We start from the raw sequence: 19,711 nt of genomic DNA, 5'->3' as shown, positions 1-19,711 counted from the left end.
TGTTTTGATCCAGCAGCAGCTATATATCTGGTGAGCAGTGGCGGCCGATGATAATTATTTTTTTGGGGGGGGGGGGGCGTTGCAGCAAACTAACGCAGAGGGAGACAGAGGGGAAGGCGGCGATCGCAGCAAGAACAGCGGGAGATGGACGGTGGACGGTAAGGCAGCAATCGTCGCAAGCACCCCACCCCCAGCGTTAGACAAATGAAAAGGGGGCGCGATCTACCCCCTGGGAAACAGACCTTACCTTAGGAGGCAAGGCAAAAGAAGAGCCAGGGCCATTGCTTCTACTCCTGGATAAACAGGAAGTGTGTCCTGAGACCCAACTGGCCAGGGAGTCCTAAGACTCCCTGACCAATCGGGTTTCAAGACCTGCTTCCTGGCCGGGAGAAGAATCAGGAAGATAATAGTGAATATTAATTCGCTATTGTCACACAACTGGCAGTCCTCCCTTTTTTTAAGCCAATTAGAGCCTCTGGCTCCAATCACGTGCTTCAAAAAACAAACAAACACACCATTGGAATCCATACGTCCGGCGCCCTGCATGTAGATTAGGGTCTGGGCGCATGCATGCCCAGGAGCTGAAAATGTCATGCATGCCCAGGAGCTGGGAGACTCCACGCATACCCAGGAGCTGGGAGATGCCATGTACACCCAGGAGCCAGGAGACAGCATGAATGCCCAGGAGCCAGGAGACGCCATGCACACCCAGGAGCCGGGAGACTTTATGCACGGCCAGTAGCTGGGAGACGCCAAGCATGCCTAGGAGCTTGGAAACAGCAAGCATGCTCAGGAGTCGGGATGCACGCCCAGGAGCCGGGAAATGTCAAGCATGCCCAGGAGTCGGGAAACGTCAAGCATGCCCAGGAGTCGGGAAACGTCAAGCATGCCCAGGAGCCGGGAAACATCATGCACGCCCAGGAGCCGGGAGACCCCATGCATGCCCAAGAGCTAAAAACATCATGCACGCCCAGGAGCTGGGAGACGCCAAGCACACCCAGGAGCTGGGAGATGCCATGCACACCCAGGAGCCAGGAGACAGCATGCATGCCTAGGAGCCAGGAGACACCATGCACACCCAGGAGTTAGGAGACGCCATGCACACCCAGGAGACGCCATGAACACCCAGGAGTCAGGAGACACCATACACACCCAGGAGCTGGGAGATCCCATGCACACCCAGGAGCCAGGAGACGCCATGCCCACCCAGGAGCTGGGAGATCCCATGCACACCCAGGATCCAGGAGACGCCATGCACACCCAGGAGCCAGGAGACGCCATGCACACCCAGGAGCCAGGAGATGCCATGCACACCCAGGAGCCAGGAGACGCCATGCCCACCCAGGATCCAGAAGACACCATGCCCACCCAGGAGCCAGAAGACACCATGCACACCCAGGAGCCGGGAGACACCATGCACACCCAGGAGCCAGGAGACGCCATGCCCGCCCAGGATCCAGAAGACACCATTCCCACCCAGGAACCAGAAGACACCATGCACACCAAGGAGCCGGGAGACCCCATGCACACCAGGAGCCAGGAGACGCCATGCCCACCCAGAATCCAGGCCACACCAAGCCCACCCAGGAGCCAAAAGACCATATGCACACCCAGGAGTCGGGAGACACCATGCACACCCAGGAGCCCGGAGACGCCGTGCACACCCAGGAGCCAGGAGATGCCATGCACACCCAGGAGCCAGGACACGCCATGCACACCCCGGATCCAGGAGACACCATGCACACACAGGAGCCAGGAGACGCCATGCCCACCCAGGATCCAGGAGACACCATGCACACACAGGAGCCAGGAGAAGCCATGCACACCCCGGATCCAGGAGACACCATGCACACACAGGAGCCAGGAGACGCCATGCACACCCAGGAGCCAGGAGAAGCCATGCCCCCAGGATCCAGGAGACGCCATGCCCACCCAGGAGCCAGGAGACTCCATGCACACCCAGGAGCCAGGAGACGCTATGCCCACCCAGGAGCCGGGAGACGCAATGCACACCCAGGAGCCGGGAGAAGCCATGCCCCCAGGATCCAGGAGACGCCATGCCCACCTAGGAGCCAGGAGACGCCATGCACACCCAGGAGCCAGGAGACGCTATGCCCACCCAGGATCCAGGAGACGCCGCTATGCCCACCCAGGATCCAGGAGACGCCATGCCCACCCAGGATCCAGGAGACGCCATGCCCACCCAGGAGCCAGGAGACGCCATGCCCACCCAGGAGCCAGGAGACGCCATGCCCACCCAGGAGCCAGGAGACGCCATGCACACCCAGGAGCCAGGAGACGCCATGCACACCCAGGAGCCAGGAGACGCCATGCCCACCCAGGATCCAGAAGACACCATGCCCACCCAGGAGCCAGAAGACACCATGCACACCCAGGAGCCGGGAGACACCATGCACACCCAGGAGCCAGGAGACGCCATGCCCGCCCAGTAACCAGAAGACACCATGCACACCAAGGAGCCGGGAGACCCCATGCACACCAGGAGCCAGGAGACGCCATGCCCACCCAGAATCCAGGCCACACCAAGCCCACCCAGGAGCCAAAAGACACTATGCACACCCAGGAGTCGGGAGACACCATTCCCACCCAGGAACCAGAAGACACCATGCACACCAAGGAGCCGGGAGACCCCATGCACACCAGGAGCCAGGAGACGCCATGCCCACCCAGAATCCAGGCCACACCAAGCCCACCCAGGAGCCAAAAGACACTATGCACACCCAGGAGTCGGGAGACACCATGCACACCCAGGAGCCCGGAGACGCCGTGCACACCCAGGAGCCAGGAGATGCCATGCACACCCAGGAGCCAGGAGATGCCATGCACACCCAGGAGGAGCCAGGAGACGCCATGCACACCCCGGATCCAGGAGACACCATGCACACACAGGAGCCAGGAGACGCCATGCCCACCCAGGATCCAGGAGACGCCATGCACACCCAGGATCCAGGAGACGCCATGCCCACCCAGGAGCCAGGAGACGCCATGCACACCCAGGAGCCAGGAGACGCCATGCACACCCAGGAGCCAGGAGACGCCATGCACACCCAGGAGCCAGGAGACGCTATGCCCACCCAGGAGCCGGGAGATGCCATGCACACCCAGGAGCCAGGAGAAGCCATGCCCCCAGGATCCAGGAGACGCCATGCCCACCTAGGAGCCAGGAGACGCCATGCACACCCAGGAGCCAGGAGACGCCATGCCCACCCAGGATCCAGGAGACGCTATGCCCACCCAGGATCCAGGAGACGCCATGCCCACCCAGGATCCAGGAGACACCATGCACACCCAGGATCCAGGAGACGCCATGCCCACCCAGGAGCCAGGAGACGCCATGCACACCCAGGATCCAGGAGACGCCATGCCCACCCAGGAGCCAGGAGACGCCATGCACACCCAGGAGCCAGGAGACGCTATGCCCACCCAGGATCCAGGAGACGCCATGCCCACCCAGGATCCAGGAGATGCCATGCACACCCAGGATCCAGGAGACGCCATGCCCACCCAGGAGCCAGGAGACGCCATGCACACCCAGGAGCCAGGAGACGCCATGCACACCCAGGATCCAGGAGACGCTATGCCCACCCAGGAGCCGGGAGATGCCATGCACACCCAGGAGCCAGGAGAAGCCATGCCCCCAGGATCCAGGAGACGCCATGCCCACCTAGGAGCCAGGAGACGCCATGCACACCAAGGAGCCAGGAGACGCCATGCCCACCCAGGATCCAGGAGACGCTATGCCCACCCAGGATCCAGGAGACGCCATGCCCACCCAGGATCCAGGAGACACCATGTACACCCAGGATCCAGGAGACGCCATGCCCACCCAGGAGCCAGGAGACGCCATGCACACCCAGGATCCAGGAGACGCCATGCCCACCCAGGAGCCAGGAGACGCCATGCACACCCAGGAGCCAGGAGACGCTATGCCCACCCAGGATCCAGGAGACGCCATGCCCACCCAGGATCCAGGAGACACCATGCACACCCAGGATCCAGGAGACGCCATGCACACCCAGGATCCAGGAGACGCCATGCACACCCAGGAGCCAGGAGACGCCATGCACACCCAGGAGCCAGGAGACACCATGCACACACAGGAGCCAGGAGACGCCATGCCCACCCAGGAGCCAGGAGACGCCATGCACACCCAGGAGCCAGGAGACGCCATGAACACCCAGGAGCCAGGAGACGCCATGCCCACCCAGGAGCCCGGAGACGCCATTTACAGCCAGGAGATGCCATGCACACACAGGAGCCAGGAGACGCCATGCACTCCCATGGGCGAGTAGAGATGCCATGCACACCCAGAAGACGGGAGACACCATTTGTTATCATCATAGACAGTTGACAAATCAGCAACCACAGAGGGACTTTTCAGATCTGGCTCTCAGCTCCAGAAATGACCCCCATATAGTCATAAAGATAAAAGAGAAAATAAATCTGGATCCTTCAGTTATAATAAGTTACAGTTAAGACAGAGAGTCCTTGCATGAGCTGCCTTTGTGACAGGTTCTCTTTATCTGACAAGGAGCGGTCCTGTACTGTTGGTGTTTATTGGTTCCATTGCCCTGGTAACACTAATTCCCCATTTCCACTCCAGCTTCCCCTCCCCTGGGTAATTCCCCTCTTCCTTTTTCCTTTTCCTCTCTAACTTACAACTGGCCGGCTGCCGAGCTTCACGCGCAACACGAATGCAAGACATTGTTTCAGCTGCTTGTAGATATATAGATTTTTTTTATTTGCTGATTCTTTTAAAATATTTATGAATGATAAATATTTTAAGAATTTGTCTTTTTTTTTGTAATCAGTCACATATCCAATATTACATGCTAATATTTTGCATTCTACTTTTAAGCCAGGAGGTGGAGGTTTAGGCTATTGTTACCATATGTCCCCGTTTTGGGGTGTCTGTCCCGAAAAGCATGCACCCCCAGTACTGTCCTTGGGAGCATAGCCTGTTGGGCCCCTCCCAAAGCTCTGCTCTCTCTCTGCTAGTGCAGGGTGACTGGTCTTGTCTCCGCCCCCTCCTGTAGTTTTTTTGTAGTGGGTGGAGCCTGTTGAGCCCCTCCCAAAGTTTTGCCCTCTCTCTCCTAGTACAGGGTGACTGGTCTGGTCTCCGCTTCCTCTAGTAGTTTACTGTAGTGGGTGGAGCCTGCTGAGCCCCTCCCACATCTCTTTCCTCTAATGGTGCAGGATGTCTGGTCTTGTCTCCGCCCCCTCCTGTAGTTTTCTGTAGTGAGTGGAGCCTATTGGGCCCCTCCCACAGCTCTGCTCTCTCTCCTAGTGCAGGGTGACTGGTCTTGTCTCCGCCCCCTCCTGTAGTTCACTATAGTGGGTGGAGCCTGCTGAAGCCCTCCCACATCTCTCCCCTCTAATGGTGCAGGGTGACTGGTCTTGTCTCCGCCCCCTCCTGTAGTTCACTATAGTGGGTGGAGCCTGCTGAGCCCCTCCCACATCTCTCCACTCTAATGGTGCAGGATGTCTGGTCTTGTCTCCGCCCCCTCCTGTAGTTTTCTGTAGTGAGTGGAGCCTATTGGGCCCCTCCCACAGCTCTGCTCTCTCTCCTAGTGCAGGGTGACTGGTCTTGTCTCCGCCCCCTCCTGTAGTTCACTATAGTGGGTGGAGCCTGCTGAAGCCCTCCCACATCTCTCCCCTCTAATGGTGCAGGATGTCTGGTCTTGTCTCCGCCCCCTCCTGTAATTTTCTGTAGTGGGTGGAGCCTGTTGGGTTTAGCTCTCTCTCCTAGTGCAGGATGTCTGGTCTTGTCTCCGCCCCCTCCTGTAATTTTCTGTAGTGGGTGGAGCCTGTTGGGTCCCTCCCACAGTTTAGCTCTCTCTCCTAGTGCAGGGTGACTGGTCTTGTCTCTGCCCCCTCCTGTAGTTTCCTATAGTGGGTGGAGCCTGTTGGGCCCCTCCCACAGCTCTGCTCTCTCGCCTTGTGCAGGGGGACTGGTCTTGTCACCGCCCCCTCCTGTAGTTTACTGTAGTGGGTGGAGCCTGTTGGGCCTCTCCCACAGCTCGCCTCTCTCTCCTAGTCGATATTGAGGAATATATTTAAAGGAACGTTTTTGTGTGTCTGGAGTTCTGCTTTAACAGACCAACAAGGAGCAAATAAGATAATGTCATTGTCAGGGTTTACATACACTTTAACCTGATTGGCCCTTTACCTGTCATGTCATTGGATGGATATTTTCCATCCCATATGTGACCGAAACCTTGAAAATGGGGAACCCTCTGAAAAGACCTGACTAAGTACATTGGAGAAGGGATGAGACTGAACTGTATGGATCTAGTTGTATCGCAGAGCTCCGAACTCCACTGACAGATGACTCTGAAACGCGTCGACAAATCATTCATCATGTGTATAAGGAAGTGATACGGCAGCTGCTGGAAGGGAGAATGCGTCTGCTTGTCCAGACATGACACCCTCTGCCAAACAGATGGTAGGGGGAGCTGGAGATCCCATTTCATCAGGATCGTTCCAATCATGGAGCATTGTGCCAGGACCGGCACAGCAGATGCTCCACTGGGACTTTAATCGGCTTATGTTTTGCCTTCCCTGGTGACTCCTCCCCACCTCATCAGCAAATAAAACCTTTCCATCTTCATTACTTACATTATTTTGGCCCTGGTGAAGTCATCACTGGGTCTCTATGCTTTCCTATGCAATGCAGGCAGATCATGGCTAGTGGGAGGGGCCAGCAGGGGGCTCCTGAAAACATCACAGCACCCTGCCTCCAATACTCCTCTCAAGAGTGGGCTGGCTCCTGGGAGGAGCTATGCAAATATCAATAGACTTGGTGGGTGGGTGTCAGGCTGGAGGAGTGGGCGTTCCTAGGCAGACTGTATTTACATAGGTAACGCCCACATTAGATGCTGAGCCTCCATGTTTGAAAAAACCCCTAAAAATCCAGTAAATGAAAGGGGCGGGGCCAGGGGCAGTCTGGCTGGGGAGGACAGGATAGAAGGTGGCCACTTGCAGTTCCTCCCCCAATCCAAGATGGCGGCTGTTATGGTGAACGTGCCGTCCATCATCGCACATTCGCTGCATTGCTTACACAGGTAAAGAAATAGAATCGTCTTCCTCCGCAACAAAGTATCACTTAGTACCCTTGTACTTGTTTCCATACCTCCGGGCTTCAGTGGTGGCCCGTCCATTAGAGGCGCATGGGCACCCCCCTCTCACACAGGCACCCCCGCCCCCCATCCCTGCGTCCGGCCCCCTGATCTACATACAGGGACGCCGGACCATGGATTCCAATACCAGAGGCTCTAATAGGCTTCAAAAAAGGGTGGTCTCGGGGAGCTGAGCACTGCGCTCCGAGCCCACCCAGTTGTGTGCTGATAGCGAATGAATATTCGCTATTTTCACATTAAATCTCCTCCCCGCCAATCAGGAAGCGGGTCGTGAGACCCGTTTCCTGATTGGCCAAAACGTCAGGCGATCCTATTGGATGGCTAGCGCTTAGGACGAGGAGAGAGGAGACGGAGAGGACCCCGGAGCCGATGTCCACCACCCCGCTGTGCTGGAGGATACCGGAGCCGCAGGAGGAGAGAGGAGACGGAGAGGAGCCACAGCCCGCCATGCTGGAGGACACCAGAGCCGCAGGAGGAGAAGAGGAGAGGAGCCGCAGCCTGCCACCGTCCGCCGTGCTGGAGGACACCGGAGTCGCAGGAGGAGAAGAGGAGAGAGGAGAGGAGCCACAGCGCGCCACCATGAGCCGTGCTGGTGGACACTGGAGCCGCAGGAGGAGAAGAGGAGGAGAGATGAGAGGAGCCACAGCCCGCCACCATCCGATGTGCTGGAGGACACCGGAGTCGCAGGAGGAGAAGAGGAGAAGAGGAGAGGAGCCACAGCCCGCCACCATGAGCCGTGCTGGTGGACACTGGAGCCGCAGGAGGAGAAGAGGAGGAGAGATGAGAGGAGCCACAGCCCGCCACCATCCGATGTGCTGGAGGACACCGGAGTCGCGGGAGGAGAAGAGGAGGAGAGAGTAGAGAAGCCACAGCCCGCCACCATCCGCTGTGAGGAGACAGAAAAAAAAACCCACCAGCCACCAATGCTGGGCTGATCCCAGGTGGATGGTTGTACTGTACTGGGATGATGAGACCTCCGACACCCCCGTCCAGCCACGTCCTCCTACAAAGTATTCTGTAATTCATCCTAGAATAGAAACGGCCTGGACTGGCAGTACGGCCCCTGTGGTCCTTGTCAGAAAGGCTGACAGGAGTGTTGTTATGACTCCTGGCACTGTTTACCTTTTTTTTTCTTTCAACTTTATTGAAATGTTACAAAATGACATTTATTTCAGGTACTTGTATAGTGCCGTCAGCTTGTGCAGAGTCAGATTTGGCCCCAAGGGGTTGCAGTTTAGAGGGCCCTGGCCTGACATAGTGGGGCCGGAGTGACCGATCCCTGAAGTGAGAAGATTTCCCTTGCCACTTGCTGGACAGGAAAGTATTCAGCCAATTGTTTTGCCTCTTATTGAAATCTCACTTTAGGTTCACTTTAGGGCCGTTCCACAGGGGGGCGCTGCATTCAGCAGGGAATACATGAGCAGTTCTCAGCAGAGGTGACATCTGTGCTCCTCCTCCGCATTGGGACAACAGACTGCGGAGGAACCGTCTTGGATCCATGGGCTGCCGGATGTTCTTGTTTTCCATCCTTCACATTTAGGCCTTTGTTTGTTTTTTTCCTAATCTGGATGGCCAATGGAGGTTCCGCCTGCCCATAGACCTGCATGGAGCTTCCGATCAGGTCCACCCCGAAAAAAACGGACAGGTGCATCTGATTGGAAAGCTTGTGTGAAAGAGTCCTATGGGGGTCTACTGCTGCGCAAATGTCTCAGCATTTGCACAGCCGTCACAAACAAGTCCCGTAATGTATCTGATATGTTTATTTCCTGATCATCAGCTCCATCTAGTGGCCATAATTCGGTAGTTTCCTGAAATACCTCAATCAGGAAAATACAGCATTACGGCCACTAGATGGAGCTGGTCTTCAGCAGCTGAGCAGTTCACAGGTCATTTCAACTGATCCAAGGCAGATGAGGAGGACTGCTTTGGTCAAGCAAAAGTGCACTGTGTGCGATGGCTAGTTGGTGTTACAACCCAAACAGAAGCAACGTATCCTGCCAGATGGGACACAATCCTCAACACCGCTCAGCTAACAGAGAGAAAAGACGGCAGAGCCGCTCAGGGAAGGTTCGATATCCTGATAGGGAAGGGCATTGTGTTGCAGTTGGGCTCCAGCTGGATAGTGACCCCCCCAGGGGAGGAAATAGGAATTACGCATTCAGTGAGCACATCACTATGAGAAAGAATAGAGCCTTACATCTGTGTGTCTTCTCCGTGTCTTCTTCTTTGTTAACTTCAGTCCCGCCGCCTTCTTCTCTCTGCAACAAACGTGACAAAGAAATATCACACATTGAAAATGAAGCATTAAAGGATGAAGAGTTCTCACCATCCCTGTGCTGAGTTCCCAGGTCTGTACACCCGCTGTGCCCATTATGAGGGGTTCCCACCATCCCTGTGCTGAGTTCCCGGGTCTGTACACCCGCTGTGCCCATTATGAGGGGTTCCCACCATCCCTGTGCTGAGTTCCTGGGTCTGTACACCTGCTGTGCCCATTATGAGGAGTTCCCACCATCCCTGTGCTGAGTTCCCGGGTCTGTACACCTGCTGTGCCCATTATGAGAGGTTCCCACCATCTCTGTGCTGAGTTCCCGGGTCTGTACACCCGCTGTGCCCATTATGAGGGGTTCTCACCATCCCTGTGCTGAGTTCCCAGGTCTGTACACCCGCTGTGCCCATTATGAGGGGTTCCCACCATCCCTGTGCTGAGTTCCTGGGTCTGTACACCCGCTGTGCCCATTATGAGAGGTTCCCACCATCCCTGTGCTGAGTTCCTGGGTCTGTATACCCGCTGTGCCCATTATGAGGGGTTCCCACCATCCCTGTGCTGAGTTCCCGGGTCTGTACACCCGCTGTGCCCATTATGAGGGGTTCCCACCATCCCTGTGCTGAGGTCCCGGGTCTGTACACCCGCTGTGCCCATTATGAGGGGTTCCCACCATCCCTGTGCTGAGTTCCCGGGTCTGTACACATTATGAGGCACACCATCAAAATACGTTAGAAAACGCTAAAACTTTTAGCAAACCTTTACATTTTCGCATTAAGTCCTCATTCAATGGGTACTATAACCCGCCATTGTTTTTTTTTTTTTTTTGCCATCCATCTCCAATCGGGGAGATTTCTCTTCACTTCCTGTCCCATAACCAGATCAGGAAGTGAGAGGAAATCCCGCCAAAGTCATCAGAACTGGTGTCCCCATTGGAAGATTTCCCCTCTATTCCTGTTCTGGGGACAACCCAAAATTTGGGATTTTCTTTCGCTTTCAATAACAATGGTAAACAAGACAAATAGAGAGGGGGGGGTCTCACTAACGAGGTGGGGGGGGGGAGGGAAGCAGACAGCAATAAAAACCTGACAGGGGGTCTAACCACTTTCCACTCAAAAAAAAAGTTTTGTCTTTAGTTCTACTTCCTGATTGTGCAGGGTGGGGATTTCTAGTCCTATCTATTGTATACAGGAGCGGCTGTATTCTACCAGGATCCTCTGTGCAGGGGCGCCCTCTAGAGGATGAGAAGAGAACACCACCATGACATCTTCCATCCAAAGAACTCTGTACAGTCAAAAGTATGTGAACCCCCATATATATTTTTGCACAGGCAGTGTGTGTGTGTGTGCGCATGCATGGCTACAACCTAAGTCCCAAGAGACAGTAAGTAAGATGTTGTGCATGCGCGTACATGCCATGGGGTCTCTAACAAGATGATGATGGGGGGGGGTGGGGCAAATTTCTGCACTGGGCCATTATTTAGCAAATAAGAGATTAACAAAATAAAAAAAGTTTTTACTTTTTAATTTTTTTTTTTTGGGGGGGGGGGGGGGATATTTTGTTGACTTCAGAAAGTAAACAATGGCACCCCCAGTATCTTTCTCATAGGTTTTATTAACTTCTTCCCGCCCAGCCCCCGGCGTTCCTTCACCTGGGCTATTCTACTTGGGGGAGGGGGGGGGGGGGGGGCAGGTCTGTCTGATCACAAGACCACCATGATTGGTTGTCACCGCAGTTAAACAATCAGGAGGCGGTCCCGTTGACGGCTCAGTCGCTGCGCTGGGGGTGCGCAGTGAGCATGATCTCGGCAGAGAGACCTCTGCTGCCCACGGAACACATATGAAAAAAAGTTCTGCCTTCAATTATGCCTAATGAGGGTCCATTCACAGTTGTGCGACTTGTCATGCGACTTTGGACATCAAAGTCACATGACAAGTCGCACCCCGTGTTTTCAATTGAGTACTGTTCATATATATATATGCGACTTAAAAGTTGCAGCGGCTTCAAAGATGTTCCTGAGCTTCTTTGGTCTGACTTTCATGCGACTCGAGTGCCATAGACGTCAATATGAACCCTCAAAAGTCTCACGAAGGTCGCACCTGAATGTTATTTAGTGCCGCAGCTGCCCACTATCACTGGTCAAAGCCAAAGTCGCACCCCATGTCTCACAACTTTGGAGTCTTCCAAGTGCGAATGGAACTTAAAGGGGAGCTCCGGGCTCGTTCAGCAGCTACAAATCCTGTGACTGCTGACTTTTATCATAAGGACACCTGTCCGGGAAACCAGCGTTGTGTCCTCACTATCAGGTGCCGACGCCATCTCCACTAAAGGGAAACTGGCAGTGGAGCCTTCCCAGCTTGCTCCCTACTGCGCATGCGCGAAGTGCGCTGCCCTTTGTGATTGGCCCGGTGGAGAAGGAGGAGGTGACTGAACTTCCGTATGAGCTTGCCGTGACAAACTCAGCCGGAAGGAGGAGCGGGTACCTGTCATAACCACTAAAAGGTGCCAAATGTGGCAGCGGAGGGGGGGGGGTGGGGGGGAGGCAGACAAGCAGAGCTTCCCCCTTTTTGGTTGGAGATCCGCTTTAAGTTAAAACATTTTCAATCTTTACATTTTTATATGAACCCCTTGGCACCAAGCGGCCTCATATTTGCGGGCAATAGTGTCAGCAGAGCTGTGCCGAGAGGACACGCCCTGAGCGTTACCGGCTTGTGACCGGGAGCTTTCCGATCATGTGGCTGCCGTGACAGCCAATCACGGCGGTCACATGACTGTAAGCCCCGCCTCCTGGCATACTAAACCCCTTTAAAGGGACAACAGGCGCTGGCTCTAAGGGGTTAAAATAATCCCGTTGACTCCTCCATGATGGTCCTTGTTCAGGCACTTCCTGTTTAGTGTGACAACGCTCTGTATCTATCGCTCGGTTGTGCTCCTGCGTTGTCACCCGGGTGTTTAAAGTGGACCTTCAGTTATTTTTTCATCTTTCCATCTATTAAATCTTCTGTTCTTGTTGTTGTTTTATCTTTGGATAGTAAAACATTTTTTTCTGCCAGTAAATCCCTTATACAGCCCACTTCCTGTTTCTTGTCTGGTCATTAGCCTAGAATTATGACATCATCATGCACAGCTTTCTCACTCTCCTGAGAGTTTGCCAGGAAGGGAGCGGGGATGAGTCATAAGAGGACCAATGAGAGCTGCAGAGCCTCTGTGTAAATCCAGGAAGTGAACAGGCAGCAGCTTCAGCTGCCCACAGTTAAAATGGTTGCAGCCAGACTCAGTGGAGGGAGATTTCTGCAGCCTATTTGGCAAGTACAGAATCGCAGTATATATAAAATAATATGCAAAGTGTTTGGAGGGAAGCTTCAGAATGGCAAAGATGTTTTTATTACAAATCGTGCGAGCAGACTGCAGTTCCTCTTTAATGGAGACTACAAGCAGGGGCTGTCTTTAACGCGGGGCAAAAGGGGCAGCTGCCCCCCCCGGCCCAGTCATTGAGGCCCAAGGCAGCTTTCCCTTGAGCCCCCGCCAATAGTTAATAATAAGTGGATTTGGGAGGGCCCAAGAAAAATGTTTTCCCAGGGTCCAATCGATGTTAAAGACGGCCCTGACTACAAGGCTGGCTGATTCAACCCACATTAAGCAAGCATGGTCCACTGTTGTCACCGCCATCGATCCCGATGCCATGCAGCTATCCCTGCCAGTGCAGAAAGTGGCTGCAAAGAGGCTGCAGGAGATCGTCAGCAACAAAGGATGAAAACATGTAAAAATAAGTATTCTATTTAAAATTGAATATTCCTTTTAAAGATAAATTTGCTTTTTATACTATCCGGGTTTTTTTAGCAAACTAAGTGTCATTCGGTTGGGGTTTGTATACTGGGGGCCGTGTCATGTGTGACAGGATGCTGAGCCCCAGCTGGGTGTTAGAAGGAAAGTCAGGATCTAAACACACCCCATGCGTCTATACACACCCCATGTGTCTATACACACCCCATGCGTCTATACACACCCCATGCGTCTATACACACCCCATGTGTCTATACAGACCTCATGCATCTATACAAACCCCATGCGTCTATACACACCCCATGTGTCTATACACACCCCATGCGTCTATACACACCCCATGTGTCTATACACACCTCATGCATCTATATAAACCCCATGCGTCTATACACACCCCACGTGTCTATACACACCCCATGCATCCGCTGTGCAGGAACAGAGAGAGAATAGATGAGTCACAATCATAAGATGCCGGACTGGGCGAGGAGAGGAAAATAAGGAAGAGCTTCCAAGAACAATACACGGAGAACCAGAGACCCCCCCCCCCCCCGATGAGAGCGATCTTCACTGTCCTCAGCCCCCTCCCATGACTGACAAGACTGTGCTGACCCCAGGAGCTTACTGTTAGGTTAAAGCAGAACTTCGGGGGAAATGTTCACAAAGTCTATGGGGTCTACTTATTTTAAAAAATTCACAACGTCACAAGAATAATCCCATGTTTTGCCTAGTATGTTGATTTCCTATGATTGTCAACTCCATCTACTGGCCAGAATGTGGTATTTGTACAGTGGAACCTTGGATTACAAACATAATCCGTTCCAGGAGAATGCTTGTAATCCAAAGCACTCCCATATCAAAGCGAGTTTCCCCATAGAATTCAATGGAAAAGGAAGATAATTTGTTCCACATTGACTTCTATTACCTGCAATACCGCATGTGGCCAGAGATGGGGGGGCGCTGGAGAGCCTTGGAAATACTCGGGGACAGCTCGGCTGAACTCGGAAAGGCTTGAAAACACTCGGGAACGGAGTATTTCCGAGTGGTTCTGAGTATTTCCGAACGGCTCCGAACCGTTCCGAGTGTCACCGGCGCCCCCCGCACCTCTGGCCAAATGCGGTACTGCACAGCCCATTAGATTGAATTCTGCTCGTTTTGCGAGACAACACTCGCAAACCGAGGCAGAATTAAAAAAAAAAAGTTGCTTGTCTTTCAAAACGCTCGGTAACCGCGTTACTCGTAAACCAAGGTTCCACTGTATTTGAAAAAAAGAAAAAATAGCGCCTTATGGCCACTAGATGGAGCTGACTGTCATAGGAGATAAACATATTAGGCCAAATACGGAATTTATCATGACCACTGAGTGTAGACTTGAGGCATTAACACAGTGAATGTTTTATGAATAGACCCCCCTATGATTCAACCTACTCATTATATACAATGCCCTCCCTGTACTATCTCATCTCAACAATTCATAAACCAAACCCCGTACTTTGCAACAATTTAATTTTAACGTAGGCTGCCAAAGACACATCTACCTACCTTTCGTCTGCCCCTCCACTGAGAACAAAGGGAAAGGCCCGGGACCCACACATAGATAACAACCATATGACAGCGCTCATTGGCCAGGTGCTGTCACATGGAGTTCATCACATACAGTGCCGGGACAAGGTTATCTAGAGCCCGGGGCGAACATGCCAAACTGCGCCCCCCCCCTCCCCATAATGTATAAGCATTATGTGTCAGCAAAAATCCCCCCCCCCCAAAAAAAATTGAGCACTAATTTCTGCATGCCTACCCCATAGCCATACATTTCCCCTCCTCCCAATACAAATCTGCCCCCTTCTGAAATCCCCTTCCCAGCACAAATCTTTGCCCCCCCAGCTCAAATCCTCTCATTCCCCATATGCCCTCAGCACAAATCCACCCTCCCCCCGAAAAAAAAAACTCCCCCCTCCTAGTATAAATCCTCTACCTCTTAAATTCCCCCCCCCCAGTACAAATCCTCCCCAACCCCCCATCTAAGCACCAGCACTCCCCCTCCTAGCACCAATCTTCTTCCCCCCTCCCAACAGAAAATACCCTCAAATCACTACTCCCAGCACCCCAAATTTCCCCTTCTAGAACAATTCTTATGCCCTGCTGCCCCCCCCCCAATTCCCTCTCCCAACACAAATCCTCTCCCCCCAACCTCCTTGTGGTTGCCCCCCCCCCCACCTGTGGTGCCCACTGCCCAGGGGCAGCCAGCCCTCCTACCCACCCCTTGTCCTGAGCTGTACAGAGTGACAGGGGAGTAAAGGGAAGTATACTGTGCTGGTGATCAGGGGGGTTAAAGCAAACCTGTTGCATTGCTCAGAATAAGCAAAGCACAGCGATTGTAGGTGGAGGGGGGGGATTTGCTCCCCCTAGTGACCAAAATATAAATCTCTATATTTATTACAATAATTATGTTATGGAAGCATAAGAATGTAAACATGTGAAGGTCACATTAAAGAAAAAAACACAATTTATGCTCACTGAAAATACACTACACTTTCCCTTCAGATGTCAGCTGACTATATACAGTGTGTATATATATATATATATACCACTATATACCACCACAACTATATATACACTGTATATTAATGCAGGTTATTTATGTTGGTAAGATACCAACATGACAACCCATTCAGCCTTTGGCCTCACCCCAGTAATGTATTGAAAGCTTACAGTACATGTATCCCTAGAGGCTCCTCTCTACTAAAGTAAAAGCTGTTGCAATATTCATTCAGTCCAGCAGGTGGCACCCATGTACCTCCGCAATGTTCCAATGATAAGTTGCTGCATTATGAGCTATTTTCAGACAACAATTATTATGCATTGTGCTAGATTCCTTTTTTTTTCCACCTGTATGTTTATTATGTAAATAGAGGCAGGATATGTAAATGATTACCCGCAGGAATAAGGTGCGTGGCCCAGTTCTGAGCACTCGCAGCGTGATAGCACTGAGCCCATTTTGAGTGACGCTTGGCTTTGTTTAAAAGGTGCCCGAGGAAAGGGCTGCCTCAGACAGTCAATGTATAGCAATCAATGACAGTCGATTATGGAAATACACAGGCAATTGTAGCAATACATATGAAACGCAATGGCAATCCCGACACTGAGTCAGAAACAAATGCGGGCAATGTATTGGCAATCTTGACCATAAGTGGGCAACAAACTGGCAGTCCTGGGAATTTTTGGGTAAGGAAATGGCAATTGTCACAATGCATAGGCAAGAAAAATACCAATACATGGGCAACAAATGGGCAATGGTGGCAACACATTAGCAACATGGAAACGTGACAATATATGGGCAACAAATGGGGAATCATGACAATATGTGGGTACAGGAATAGACAGGCATCAAAAGGGCAATGATATAACATAGACAGTACAATTCAGGGTCAACCACAAGTGCCAAGTCTGCCTTCTCCTACCTTCACCACCCCCTCACGCTATTTGAGGTACTACCTACACACACACTAGTGTCCATTTAAAAAACCCAACAAATGGGCAATGGTGGCAACACATGGGCATCATGGAATCATGACAATCTATGGGCAACACATGGGGAATTGTGACAACACATGGGCAACAAATGGGGAATCATGACAATATGTGGGCGCAGCAATAGACAGGTAACAAAAGTGCAATGATAATACATAGACAGTACAATTCAGGGTCAACCACTAGTGCCAAGTCTGCCTTCTCCTGCCTTCATCACCCCCTCACGCTATTTGAGGTACTACCTACACACACACTAGTGTCCATTTAAAAAACCCAACAAATGGGCAATGGTGGCAACACATAGGCAACATGGACTCACGACAATCTATGGGCAGCAAATACAGAATCATGACGATATGTGGGTACAGCAAAAGACAGGCAACAAAAGGGAAATAAAGTTCAGGGTCAACCACTAGAGCCAAGTCTACCTTCACCGCCCTCCTTACGTTATTCCAGACTCTACCAGCACACCCACTAGTGTCCATTCCTATCTGGACTGATCATCGGTGCCCTGATTACAGGAAAGCCCCAACAGTGCACATTAGTACCACCAATCAGTGCCCATTAGTAATGCCAGTCAGTGCAGCCTTTCAGTGCCCATCAGTGCCTGCTCATCAGTGCTGCCCATCATTGGCCATCAGTGCCGCCCATCCATGCTACCTATCAGTGCCCACTAGGGCCGCCCATCAGGGCCCACGAGTGCCAACTATCAGTGCCCATCAGTGCCACATATCAGTGCCACCTATCAGTGCCCATCAGTGCGGCATATTAGTGCCGCCTCATCAGTGCCCATTAGTGCAGCCTATCAGTGCCCATCAGGGCCGCCCATCAGTGCCCACGAGTGCCAACTATCAGTGGCCATCAGTGCCACATATCAGTGCCACATATCAGTGCCACCTATCAGTGCCCATCAGTGTGGCATATTAGTGCCGCCTCATCAGTGCCCATTAGTGCAGCCTATCAGTGCCCATCAGTACACCCTCATCAGTGCACATCAGTGAAGGAGAAAAATTACCTGTTTACAAAATTTACTGAGAGAAACTAAGAAAAACTTTTTTTTTTTCAAAATTTTCAGTCTTTTTTCTTTTTTTAGTAAAAAATAAAAAACCCAGCAGTGATTAAATGCCACCAAATGAAAGCTCTATTTGTGTGAAGAAAATAATGATAAAGATTTCACATGGTTACAGTGTACCATGACCGCGCAATTGTCCTTCAAAGTGTGACAGCGCTGAAAGCTGAAAAATGGCCTGGGCAAGAAGGGGGTAAAATTGCCCGGTATTGAATTGGTTAAACAGTGTGTGTTTAGTATCACTTTAATTTAGAATCCTGATTTTTTTTTTTTTTTAATTGGGCGTAGATCTGTCAGTCCACTCTACAACAGCTTCTATAGTGTCCACCTTAATAATAAGCTCTCTGGTTACCTTGAGATCTAATGGCTTTGACCTTTGTCCCGGGGCCCACCATTGCCCGCGGGGCCTTCCACAGCAACAGGGAATTTTGCTGCACGTTTGATTGATGATTATGAAGCAAATGAAGTGAAAGCGTGCACAGAATATTCCACATGCCTGACCAGGTTTACTATCTGAAATCCACTTGTTGCTAAGTAAGAAAAGGTCGTCACCCCTTTAAAAAACGTTTTAGGGAGAAGGCGAGCATTTCGGGGCCGATTTTATGAGGATGGATGGCCATCTGGTTTTCCTGTCTGTACAAAGGACCAGAGAAGATGTGTTCCAGGGGGAATTTACAATATAAAATGGAAATGAGAGAGAGAGCGAGAGAGAGAGAGAGAGAGAGAGAGAGAGAGAGAAAGAGAGAGAGAGAGAGAGAGAGAGAGGAGAGAGAGAGGAGAGAAATAAGAGGAGAGAGAGAGAAGAATATACTCAGAGAAAGAAAAAGCATACAAGCAGTAAAAAAAAAAAAAGGAAAAAAATGATACAAATTGATTATATATATATATATATATATATATATATATATATATATATATATTAGCACCTAGGATTGCGAGCATAATCCATTCCAGAAGAATACTTGTAATCCAAAGCACTCGTATATCAAAGTGCTTTTCCCCATAGGAATCAATGGAAACTTAGATAATTCATTCCAGTGTATGCAGTACTGCATGTGGCCAGAGGTGGGAGGGGGGCGCCAGAGACACTTGGAAACATTCAGAGACGCTCGGAGACACTCGGGAACAGAGTGTTTCCGAGTGTCTCCGAACGGCTTCGAGCGTCACCTGAGCCCCCGCACCTCTGGCCACATGAAGTACTGCACACCCCAGAGGTTTGAATCCTGCTCAGGTTGTGAGACAATGCTCGCAAACCGAGTCAGGATTATTTTTAAAAAACAGCTTGTATGGCGAAACGCTCGTAAACCACGTTGCTTGCAATCTGAGGTTTTACTGTATAAAGCCAAAAGTGTTTTTTATTTATTTCTTATGCCGTGTACACACGAGCGGACTTTTCGACCGGACTGGTCCGACGGACCAAGTCCGGCGGACAATCCGACTGTGTGTGGGCTTCATCGGACCTTCAGCGGACTTTTCCAGTCGAAAATCTGAGGGACTCTAGATTTGGAACATGCTTCAAATCTTTCCGGCTCGAGTCCGGTCGAAAAATCCGCTCGTCTGTATGCTAGTCCGACGGACGAAAACCGACGCTAGGGCAGCTATTGGCTACTGGCTATCAACTTCCTTATTTTAGTCCGGTCGTACGTCATCACGTACGAATCCGTCGGACTTTGGTGTGATCGTGTGTAGGCAAGTCCATTCGTTCAAAAGTCCGTTGGAAGTCCGCCGGAAATTCCGTCGGACCAGTCCAGACGAAAAGTCCGCCCGTGTGTGAGCGGCATTAGGCTTAGACAGTGGTGAGGGCTTAGAACATCTTCCAGGTTTTTATCCCTATCTATGACCATTCTGAGGAGATCCTCTTTCTTTGTTTGTCTTGGTGACCCGCCTTGCAATGGGGAGATCCAAAAT

At 51.8% G+C, this 19,711-nt stretch overlaps 1 protein-coding gene across 4 annotated transcripts in view; it reads right to left on the bottom strand.

Annotated features, from left to right (window-relative positions):
- Positions 1-19,711, bottom strand: part of PLEKHG5 (pleckstrin homology and RhoGEF domain containing G5) — a 355,104-nt gene that overhangs the window by 146,799 nt on the left and 188,594 nt on the right. For all 4 annotated transcript variants that reach the window (XM_073603639.1, XM_073603640.1, XM_073603641.1 and 1 more), the window contains one exon: positions 9,358-9,418. In XM_073603639.1, the coding sequence (XP_073459740.1) occupies positions 9,358-9,418 (61 nt within the window). The remainder of the gene's footprint in view (positions 1-9,357; positions 9,419-19,711) is intronic.

Source organism: Aquarana catesbeiana, linkage group LG10, assembly GCF_042186555.1.
Source record: "Aquarana catesbeiana isolate 2022-GZ linkage group LG10, ASM4218655v1, whole genome shotgun sequence".
NCBI classification, from domain to species: Eukaryota; Metazoa; Chordata; class Amphibia; order Anura; family Ranidae; genus Aquarana; species Aquarana catesbeiana.
The sequence above is the reverse complement of the archived record's forward strand: the minus strand, read 5'-3'. Positions and strand labels throughout refer to the sequence as shown.